The sequence below is a fragment of the Rhinoderma darwinii genome, chromosome 5, assembly GCF_050947455.1.
Source record: "Rhinoderma darwinii isolate aRhiDar2 chromosome 5, aRhiDar2.hap1, whole genome shotgun sequence".
NCBI lineage: Eukaryota > Metazoa > Chordata > Amphibia > Anura > Rhinodermatidae > Rhinoderma > Rhinoderma darwinii.
This window is the reverse complement of record NC_134691.1, coordinates 264786515-264798568: the sequence shown is the minus strand read 5'-3', so window position 1 is coordinate 264798568 and position 12054 is coordinate 264786515. Positions and strand designations below refer to the sequence as shown.

At 40.3% G+C, this 12054-nt stretch overlaps 1 protein-coding gene across 2 annotated transcripts in view; it reads left to right on the top strand.

Moving 5' to 3' along the window:
- The window catches only part of MYRIP (myosin VIIA and Rab interacting protein), a 474673-nt gene that overhangs the window by 397806 nt on the left and 64813 nt on the right, over positions 1-12054 (top strand). For both annotated transcript variants that reach the window (XM_075827100.1, XM_075827101.1), the window contains exons 10-11: positions 4555-5207; positions 9013-9249. In XM_075827100.1, the coding sequence (XP_075683215.1) occupies positions 4555-5207; positions 9013-9249 (890 nt within the window). The remainder of the gene's footprint in view (positions 1-4554; positions 5208-9012; positions 9250-12054) is intronic.

Sequence of the window (12054 nt, the reverse complement as noted above, 5' to 3'; positions counted from 1 at the left end):
CCCAAAATCCTCTAGGTGCTCCTTTGCTTCGGAGGTCTCTGTTTCAGTGAATTAGCACACTAGGGCCACATGTGGGATATTTCTAAAAACTACAGAATACGGGCAATAAATATTGAGTTGCGTTTTTCTGGTAAAACCATCTGTGTTACAGAAAAAAAAAGGATTAAAAATTAATTTCTGCAAAAAAAATGAAATTTGTACATTTCTTCCCTACTTTGCTGTAATTCTTGTGAAACGCCTAAAGGGTTAATAAACTTTCTAAATGCTGTTTTGAATACTTTGAGGGGTTCAGTTTTTAAAATAGGGTGATTTATGGGGATTTGCATTGTATGGGCCCCTCAAAACCACTTCACAATTGTCCCTGTAAAAATAGTCTTTTGAAATTTTCTTGAAAATGTGAGACATTTCTGCTAAAGTTCTAAGCCTTGTAACGTCCTAGAAAAATAAAAAGATGTAAAAAAACTATGTCAATCTAAAGTAGACATATGGGAAATGTTAATTAGCATTTATTTTGTGTGGTATTACTATCTGTCTTACAAGCGAATACATTTAAATTTAGAAAAATACAAATTTTTACAGTTTTTCGCTAAATTTTGGTGTTTTTCATAATAAAATACTGAATGTATCGACAAAATATTACCACTAACTTAAAGTATAATGTGTCACGAGGAGAAAACAATCTCAGAATCGCTTGGATAGGTAAAAGCAATTCCAAAGTTGTTACCACATAAAGTGACACATGTCAGATTTGAAAAATGAGACTTCGTCCTGAACGTGCAAACTAGTGTTACTATGTCCTTAAGGGGTTTTAACAATGTTAGTGGTGAGGTATGGACGGACATAACATGATTGATCCAGTGGCACAAGCACATGCTGATGGAAGTGCCTTTGTCCTGGACCACACATCATGGTGACTATAATATAATCTATGATTTTGAGCGCTGGGAGCTTGGATAAAATAAATTATAAAACTAATTCGTAAGTGCCTTAACCCCTTAATGGCCAGCCTATTTTAGACCTTAATGACCAAGCTATTTTTTAAGTTTTTCCATCGTCGCATTCCAAGAGCTATAACATTTTTATTTTTGCGTCTACACAGATGTATAAGGTCTTGTTATTTGCGGGACAAGTTGTATTTTTTAATTGCACCATTTTGGGGTACATATAATATATTGATTAACTTTTATGAACTTTTTTGGGGGGGTAATGGAAAAAAATAACTAATTTCGCCACTCGTTTTTGCATCTTAGATTTACGCCGTTTACTGTGTGGTATAAATAACATAATAACATTATTCATTACAATTGTGGCAATACCAAATTTATATAGATTTTGTATGTTTTACTACTTTTACACAGTAAAAACACGGACGGGACGACTTCTAGTATTTATTGGTACCATGTTTGAGTACATGAGACTTTTTGATCCGTTTTTATCAAATTTTGTGGAAGGCAGGATGAACAGAAAACAGCAATTCTGGCATTGTGTTTTGCTTTATTTTTTTATGGCGTTCACCATGCGGGTTAAATAACATAATTGGTTTATAGGTGGGGTCGTTACGGATGCGGCGATACCAAATATGTATAATGTTTTCATTTTTATTTTTTTCATATTAAAATATTTTAGGTGAAAGTGGGTTTTTCATTTTTTTTATTTGGGATTTTTATTTATTTCTTTATTATTAACTTTATTAAACTTTTTGATAACTTCATTTTTAGTCCCACTAGGGGATTTCACTATTCGATCTTCTGATCGCTCTTATAATACCTCCATCCAAAACCACTTGAATTGCCTTTGAGTGCCGCATCTAAGGGGTTAACGGGTGAGATCGATATTGAAATCGATCCCGCCCGTTAGAGCAGGTGCTTGGCTGTCTTTAGACCACCCGACACCCGCTTTAGCCAGCACAGGACACCCGTGCCGGGATTATGTCATAGAGCTGTGAAAAGGCGGCACTCTAGCATAAGTACCTTTAACGGCCACCGTGAAAAGGCGTATTGGCGGTTGTTAAGGGGTTAAAGGGTAACTAAACGTTTGACAAACTTCTGACATGTCACAGTGACATGTGAGAAGTTTTGATTGGTGGGGGCCGAGCACTGAGACCCCCACCAATCGGTAAAACTAAGCGGCAGAAGCGCTCGTGTGTGAGCAGCTTCGTGTCTGTTCGGCTTTTTCCAGAAATCAATGTATCGGAGTACGGGCGCAATAGCAAGTCTATGAGTCCGTACACCGATACATCGGCTTTCTAGAAAAAGCCAAACAGAAATGAAGCTGCTCACACTTGACCGCTTCTGCCGCTTCATTTTAGCGATTGGTGGGGGTCTCAGTGCTTGGACCCCCATCAATCAAAACTTATGACCTGTTACTATGACATGTCAGAAGTTTGTCAAACGTTTAGTTACCCTTAAATTTTTTTAAATCTTGAATTCATTTTGGTTAACACATTACAATGACCTAAGTCCCAGAAAGCGCCTTTAAGATGGCCATACATGATGCAGTCTGGCTAAAGATTTGGCAAAGATTGAACCATATTAAACAATAATTATAATAGTGGAAAAAAACTTTTTCCAACAACAAAATTTAAGATATCTGTAAATATTTTCTCAATCATGTTGAAGGTCATTAGACAAATGTTATAAATTCATGATGGTTTCTAAAACTGACAACTGAAAGGCTATAAAAAAAATAAAATTCCACAAAAAATGCATAAATAACAGGTGGAAACGGGAGTTTACCTTTCTAGTTAGTCATTAAAGTAGTTTTCCAGCTAATAACATGTTTTTGCTCATTTAAATGTAAAAAGACAGTTATTCATATATAGATGGCCGTTTCAGCGGTCAGATGCGCCATTCCACCTCGTTCCCCGTTATACGCACCAGTCACATGATTACATCAGCTCTGTCCCTTCATTGGTAGTCAGTGTTTTCGACCACCCGTTCCAGTGGTCAGTGCATCAGACCATACCAAATACTTCTTCCTGATTGTGAGCAGCAAGACGTAGAGGAGGAGATGGAGGGGTTCGGGCTACATGTGATTTAATTAAACCTGCCCCTTGCAATGCCCTCTGAAAGAAGAACGAAGTGCTGTGATAACATGACTGGCGCCGATAATGGCGGAACAGTGCGGAATGGGGCCAACTGGTGCATCCAAATTGCCGGAGCGGCCATCTATATGTATGTAAATCTCTACAAGTGAGCAAAAACATGTTATTAGCTGAAAACCCCCTTTAAGGAATTCAGTAGTGCCCAAATGATCAACTGCCTAGCATGTGGAATCTACACAGGTTTGTGTACATTCAGTAGGGTCGGCTTAATAAGTAGACATACTGGTATCGCCAGCATAGCTAGCATTTCCATTTCTGCACTCTGCAAGATTGTGCTCTTCCCCAGTCCAGGAGTTGGAATGCTGTGTTGGAACTGTGGAGTAAGACAATGGCAGAAGAGAGATAAAAATTTATTCCGGGCAGAGTTTTTCTTAAATGCTGCAAAATATTGCATTATTATAAACATATATATCTTACAGGACAACGTCGTGGCGACTTCTTTTGCTAAATTGGTCAGCAGCTAAATAATGTTCCATGTAAGACATAGAGTAATATTTTGTGCATTGGCTTTGGGCTAATTTGTGTCATTCATCAGTTCTTTGGCTTCATAATTGTATGAATGAGGCTCTGTTCGCATCACATCTAAGGACTACATTCGGTACATACGTCATTCTTAAAAGGTAACTAAACTTTCAACATACTTCTGACATGTCATACACATCGGCACCAGAGGCTACAGTTGATTCTGCAGCAGCATCAGCGTTTGCAGGTAAGTAGCTACATCGACTCACCTGCAAACGCCGATGCTGCTGCAGAATCAACTGTAGCCTCTGGTGCCGATGTGTCCTCGCTCGTCTGACACGATGCAGGACCTGGGGAAGTGACGTCACAGCGTGATCTGCCAGAAGCTGGGCGTTCTGAAGAGAAGTGGATGATACTTCTCGTCAGAACGCCCAGCTAGTAAAAGTAGTAAAAACGCCCCGATGTACGCACATAATACACGCCCACTTGGACTTTTACTTTTAAACACGCCCACTTGGACTTTTGCAAGCCTCATTTGCATAAATACAAAAATGGTCATAACTTGGCCAAAAATGCTCGTTTTTTTAAAATAAAAACGTTACTGTAATCTACATTGCAGCGCCGATCTGCTGCAATAGCAGATAGGGGTTGCAAAATCTGGTGACAGAGCCTCTTTAAGTCCCAATGGTAAAAAACATATGCCACACTGTATGCTTTTTTTGAGGTCGCCAAATGTACAGGAAAGTTTAGCAGGAAATACTTTTCTATACATTAAAAAATATACACTGAGGTATACCTAATGGCGGATGCCAAAAGGAGCTTCTATAAGGGTATATGAACCCGTTCAGCATATGTGGCGGGAGTATCTCCTGGCGCTAACTCTGAACATGCACACTGATCATGGTGTTAACACAACATTACATGTTCTCTTAAGAAAAGTGTGTGATTTTAATGTAACAATTTTTTTTTCTTTTCATTTGGCTATAAAGGTCCATCTCCTGTTCTGCAGAGTTCTGATGGAAACTGGGTAGCATTACAAAGTATAACTTTGCCTCCACCAAGAATGCTCGCCCAGCCAAAGAGTCAAGTGTTCAAATCCTTAGAGAACGAATCTACGGTTGTCTCAGCGTATGATGAGATGGGCTCTGACAGTGATGAAGACGTTGACTGGAGCTTAGCACTCAATGCCTATCGTCGAAGAACAAGACAGATGTCAGATGATTCCTGCTATACGGACTCCCAGTATAACACAGAATGGGCATGTGGCAATGATTATTATCAGCCTGTAACTTCCCCATCATCTGGACTGTGTACAAACACTGAAACTGTGTATTCCGACTCCGAAACCTCTTCTATTAACTCCTTAAAAGAGAGTAGGCTGCCTGCTAAATCTCTTTGGCCAAACAGAAAAAGTGCATGTGAGCAGACGCATAAAGAACACACTTATGGAAAGATGGATATCAACTTTAACCCACAATCTATTAGTATGGAATACTCGGACAGTAGTGAGGCAGAAAAAAAACATGCTGATATTGACAAACGGTCAAGGAGATGGAGGAAGAACAAAGTACCCGTAGAGGAGATGGGAGAAGGGAGCAATACTGTAATGAAAGTGCAGAAAAGAACTTTGGACACAAATAAGGTTTGCTTAGAAACTTTCTTTATATAATTGATCACTGACAGTGATCTGCTGTCAGAGTCATGACATACACAGTGGATTAAGATCACAAATGTGACCAGGCACAAATTGTATAGGGGTCTGTAGATTCCTTATGACATTGATAAATGGAAACTGTTGTATATCTGTTATGAGAGTTCTGAAAACCTTACCAGAATGTCCTCATATAGTGAATAATACAACTCACAAATACAAGTACCCCAGTTATGTTCAAAGATATTAATAGAATAGAAAACTGAGCACAAACATAAATATCAATATCAGTTAAGGCATTGTATCAATGTAATGAAATTAAAATGGTTTATCTAAAATCATCTATAAGAATGTGTAATGTAATGTTCTTTTCTCCCACCAGGTGGCATTCATACATTGTTTCATGGATTAAGTAATACAGTTCTGTAATATATAGACTATAGTTGGGTTCACACATCACAGTGATAACATACCTCACAACTTTTAACGATTGAAAAGAGGGACAACTTAGGCTTCATGCGCCGCGGCACATTTTTTTTAACGTTAAGCCACACAACTAACCCCGCTCCTGCTGTGAACGAAGGACCTCAATCTATTAAAAAGGTTGTTTCATGAAGACAAACCCATTTTAAAAAAGGCTGGTGTGGGGTCCATCTTCTCTAACCTCTGGAGATCATCTGTTATCACTGGGGAAAGCCACGGAGAGCCACATATTTCCCATGCAGCAGGGGAAATTCCATAATTGCCAACATTTGAATTTTTTTCCCAGGGATACTTAGGGTATAGCGTCTTTAAGGGGTGTGTCTTATGGGGGCATGGCTTATCTGATGGGACGTGGCTTTCCCGAATTTCTGCATGCAAATAAAGGAACAAAAAAGTCTGCACTAGTTTGGCTGACAACTTCTATGGTGGCCGGTATCCCTCTCTGGTTTTCTGGTTGTTTACAGGCAGAAAATGTCTCACTTTAACACTAGGGCTAGGCCGTATGTGCTGACCACTACTGGTAGTGTAAAAACCAGCGTAGATAGTGCCACACTCAGTGCCTCTTGTAGATGGTGCTCCACACTGCTCGGTGTAGATAATGCCACATGGCCCCCCTGTAGATAGTGCCACAGTGCCCTCTGTAGTTAGTGTCACACAGCCCCCTGTAGATATTGCCACATACTGCTCCCTGTAGATATTACCACACACACTGCTCCCTGTAGATATTACCACACACACTGCTCCCTGTAGATATTATAACATACTGCTCCCTGTAGATATTACCACACACACTGCTCCCTGTAGATAATACCACACACTGCTCCCTGTAGATATTACCACACACACTGCTCCCTGTAGATATTATAACATACTGCTCCCTGTAGATATTACCACACACTGCTCCCTGTAGATATTAACACACACTGCTCCCTGTAGATATTAACACACACTGCTCCCTGTAGATATTACCACACACACTTCTCCCTGTAGATATTATAACATACTGCTCCCTGTAGATCTTACCACACACAGCTCCCTGTAGATATTACCACACACACTGCTCCCTGTAGATATTAACACACACTGCTTCATGTAGATAATACCACACGCTGCTCTCTGTAGATAATACCACACACTGCTCCCTGTACATATTGCCACACACTGCTCCCTGTAGATAATACCACACACTGCTCCCTGTAGATATTACCACACACTGCTCCCTGTACATATTGCCACACACTGCTCCCTGTAGATATTAACACACACACTGCTCCCTGTAGATATTACCACACACTGCTCCCTGTAGATATTACCACACACTGCTCCCTGTAGATATTACCACACACTGCTCCCTGTAGATATTACCACACACTGCTCCCTGTAGATAATACCACACTGCTCCCTGTAGACATTACCACACACTGCTTCCTGTAGATATTGCCACACACTGCTCCCTGTAGATATTACCACACACACTGCTCCCTGTAGATAATACCACACGCTGCACTCTGTAGATAATTCCACACACTGCCCCCTGTATATATTGTCACACACTGCTCCCTGTAGATAATACCACACACTGCTCCTTGTATATATTGCCACACACTGCTCCCTGTAGATAATACCACACACTGCTCGCTGTATCTATTACCACACACACTGCTCCCTGTAGATATTGCCACACACTGCTCCCTGTAGATATTACCACACACACTGCTCCCTGTAGATATTACCACACACTGCTCCCTGTAGATATTACCACACACACTGCTCCCTGTAGATATTATAACATACTGCTCCCTGTAGATATTATAACATACTGCTCCCTGTAGATATTACCACACACACACTGCTCCCTGTAGATATTATAACACACTGCTCCCTGTAGATATTAACACACACACTGCTCCCTGTAGATGATACCACATGCTGCTCTCTGTAGATAATACCGCACACTGCTCCCTGTATATATTGCCACACACTGCTCCCTGTAGATATTACCACACACTGCTCCCTGTAGATAATACCACACACAGCTCCCTGTAGATATTACTATATATAGTTATAGATATATGGACAATGTTGTCATGGGCTTCCCCAGCCGGAGTCCAGGAGCAAAGCCGCTTCTAGCACTCTGCCTGGGACTCCTGCTCTGCTCCTGACATCACTGTCCATAGACAGTGTTGTCAGGGGTTTCCCCAGCTGGAGTCCCGGAACAGAGGTGCACTGGGTCCACCAGAAAGGAAACCGCTCTTACAGCACATAAAGTGGGATCCCAAGCGGGTCCCCACTCTATGACATTCATATTCCCTAATAGGGCATATGGACAGGGGTTATCGTGGTGAGACAACCCCTTTAAAGTGGTATACCTATAATCAACAATTATCACCTAAGCACAGGATAGGTGATAATTGCCTGATCACTGGGGGTCACACCCACTTACCGTGAGAATGGGGGTTCTGACATTGAATGGAGCGGCAGACAAGCAGCACTCGGCTGTTACCGTTAGTCCCATGGACATTGAATAAATTCAAGCTCCTCCTCACTGCGGGGGGTGCAGTGAAGACGATCTGAGGGCTCAGAACCCTCGTTCTCGTAACCGCTGGGGATAGATGGTAATTATAAATTCTGGAACGACCCCTTTAAGGGTATGTTCACACGGCTTATTTTCAGCCGTTTTTCGGGCCATAAACGCTCCAAAAAACGGCTAAAAATTACGGAGGCTAAACGCCTCCATACATCTGCCCATTGATTTCAATGGTAAAAACGGCGTCTAGTTCCCACGGAGCATTTTTTTACACGGCCGTTTGTAAAAATGGCACGTAAAAAGACGCTCTGTAAAAAAGAAGTGCATGTCACTTCTTGAGCCGTTTTTGGAGCCGTTTTTCATTGTCTCAATAGAAAAACAGCTCCAAAAACGGCCGTAAAAAATGCATCAAAAAAAAACTCTTGATACATAAAAAACGGCTGAAAATCAGAGGCTGTTTTCCCTTGAAAACAGTTCCGTATTTTACAGCCATTTTTCGTTTGCCGTGTGAACATACCCTAACTCTGATTTCCCTAATAGTTTTTTTTTACAAAATACGTTTTCTAAACATGATAACCCCATGATAATGCTTTGAGGGATCAGTGTTCAGGTTTTAGTAGTTGGTGTACAGATAAATGGGGCTATATGCAGATTTACCCCTTTTTCAGTCACTGCGGTATATTCCATACAGATTTAATCTGAATCGTGAATTGCATTGGTATATAAAGGGAATGTTAATAGCGGCATTAATGCATTAAGTAATTTATTTTTCTTTCTTGCCTACAGAGCTTTAGTGATTTATCAGAAACTGGGATGAGCAGTGGAGATCAGCAACATAGAACTAAAAGTGATAGCATTGAGCAAAAACTAAAAACAAGATTAAATGAATTAACAGCACAGATGAGTGACCGAGAAACTTCATCTGGAGATGAGCATGAGCCAGAGCCTGGACTGGACACTGGAAACTATGAAATGCTTTCATCAGAAGACAATTCCACGTGTGTGCAAGAGGAACTAAAAAAGGTAAGATTCATAGAAAATGACCCTCAACTCAAGAACCATCCCATATCATCCACATTCTTCAAAGAAATTTTATTTTCCAAATTGAGACATTGACTCCATTACTTAGGATTAGTTTATAAACCTAACTTTGAGAAGTAGAAAAATTATTTATTTAAATTGCAGCCAAATTATAGATTTTCTTTAAAATTTTCCCAAATTGTTTATTAAGTTTTTTCACATAGAACCTTTATTATCTATCTGTAGGTTAGGTGAAAAATGTTAGAAATCAAGTGGTCAAATCTCCACTAATCTATTTGTATCTTCCATAGACTGGTATGAAGCATATGCCACTACTCTAAAAATATATTCTCAGTAGCTGACCATAGTACAGAAGCAGGTTTGTGCCATACTGGCGAATAGTGAGAGTCTAAATGGTGGAATCCCCAACAATCTACTATGTATCACCTACAGTAAACTATAGGTGCTTAGGGCCACAGTAGCAGAGTCCTATTAGTGTAGGGTTTATTTACTGAGCATGTCCATGATTTCACTTAGAACAAGTGGCGATATGCAGTAGCTGAAGTGCTTAGTTGTACAATTCACTAAGTGCCACCTGTTATTGCCGCACATTATTTAGAGAGTACACTTCTATCACTGGGTTGAAGCATGGGGGGCAAACAGTTTTAAGTTGTTTACTGAACCATACCTGCTAGAACTTTAAAATATTGCAGCCCGATAAGAGATTTCCTTAAAATGGGTCGTCTCAGGATTTCAGCACTGTATGGTGGTATTATTTTGTTACTGTATGACGGTATTTGGTCAGTACTATTTCCATGCTGCTTAAGCAGGACTGTGTAAGCACCTTTCCAATGGTGATAAATCTGTAATGCCACAATGATAACATAAATAAAACGTGTGCTTTAATTAATTTCTTCTAACAAAAATGTCTAAAGGTGGAATATGTGCACTATTAATTTCACATTTGATTTCCATTCTGCCATACATTTAATAAAACTGACTTGTATGTTTGCTCTCCCGAAGAATTCCAGCAGTCTGTTACCCTGCATATACCGTCCTTCTGTAGTACACAGGCTCCTGTATAGGTCCACTGTATCAGGCTGCTTTCACACTGCCTTTGCCATGTCTGCTTGGCATATGTGCCGGTAAAGCTTTTTGCACATACGTCAAACTTATCCATAGGCCTTCATTCACCCAACGGAAGTCAGAAGAGTGTTCTTTTGGCGTCTGTTGCTCTTGTATACTTCGGTATACATAATTTTCAACTGTATGGAATAGTGCAGTCTACTGCGCTATTCCATACAGAGGCATCCCGCAAAAAAAACTTATATCACACAGTATACTTTTTTTTAACATGGGCGCCTATAGGCAATAGATACCATAGTAAGCCTAAACGGTTGTATCAGATGGAGGCATCCGTTAGAGGTATACGTCGGGGATAAGCGCAGTGTGAACAGACCTTTATATGGATATGTCTGCAGGGATGTTGAAATGCTATATTTCAACTTCAATGCATAATAAATCTCAATATTGCCTGTCTGTTAGACAAAATCATATTGAATTTGTGTTCATCACATTATCTTATTTTTGTGTATGATATATAAGAATAACAGTGGGCTGTATTGTTAATCATAGACACATAACTTAGGTACTATAATGTGTGCTGACCTGCCCTATAACCCAGGCGTTTAAAAAAACAAACAAAAAAAACTACTTTAATACAACATTTTACATTTAAAAATATACCTAAAAATGTATAAATTTGTAAATACTTTCCTTTAGGCTATGTTCACACGGGGTCTTTTGCCGAGTTTATTGACGCGGAAACCGCGTCGCAAAACTCGGCAGAAACGGCCCGAGAACGCCTCCCATTGATTTCAATGGGAGGCGTCGGCGTCTTTTTCCCGCGAGCAGTAAAACTGCCTCGCGGGAAAAAGAAGCGACATGCCCTATCTTCGGGCGCTTCCGCCTCCGACCTCCCATTGACTTCAATGGGAGGCAGGAGAAAGCGTGTTTTCTGCCCGCGGCGCTCAATGGCCGCGGGCGAAAAACGGCGCGATCATTGCTATTCACACGGAGTATTTTGGGGGAGGAATATCTGCCTCAAAATTCCGTTTGGAGCTTTGAGGCAGATATTCCTCCCCCAAAATACTCCGTGTGAACATAGCCTTACTTATCCTCTACTCTGCTGTACTTTGAACTATGTATTAACTCCTTTTCGAGTCACCCCTAAAGTGAAGGATTCTGCTATTTCCTGTATGCTAGAACCTTCCATGGTTTATCTTTACTCACAAACATTATTAAGGTATATTCACAAAAGGCAGATTTGTTGCAGAAATTTCTGCAACTGAAAATTAGTTCCCTTCATCTAAATAGTGTTGTTTCTGCAACATATTCATGGATTTTGGCAAGCCGTATTCATGTGGATGGGCATTTGCAGAAATGTCTGCAATAAATGTGAATATACCTTTATGTGACGTAACAACTTAGCTGTAATAGTGCACAGACCTGCATAGACTGCTGCGCGGTGCATAATATGGAGCTGTAGGCAGTGTAAGGCAAATGTATTTATGGGAATAATTCAGCATTAAAATGTACTCAGTTATAAGAAGATATTGTTCTCCGGTAGAAGAATATAGAACAGAATATAGAATAGTGCTGATAGTGAGGATACTGCTTTTATATTTAATGTTTACCGGACTACCAATATGTTTAATGTCTTCCATCTTGCCACCCTACCCCACAGCCCAGACATATGAAAAATACGGGTGATTGTTATCATATGCACCACACAACCAGAACCTGACA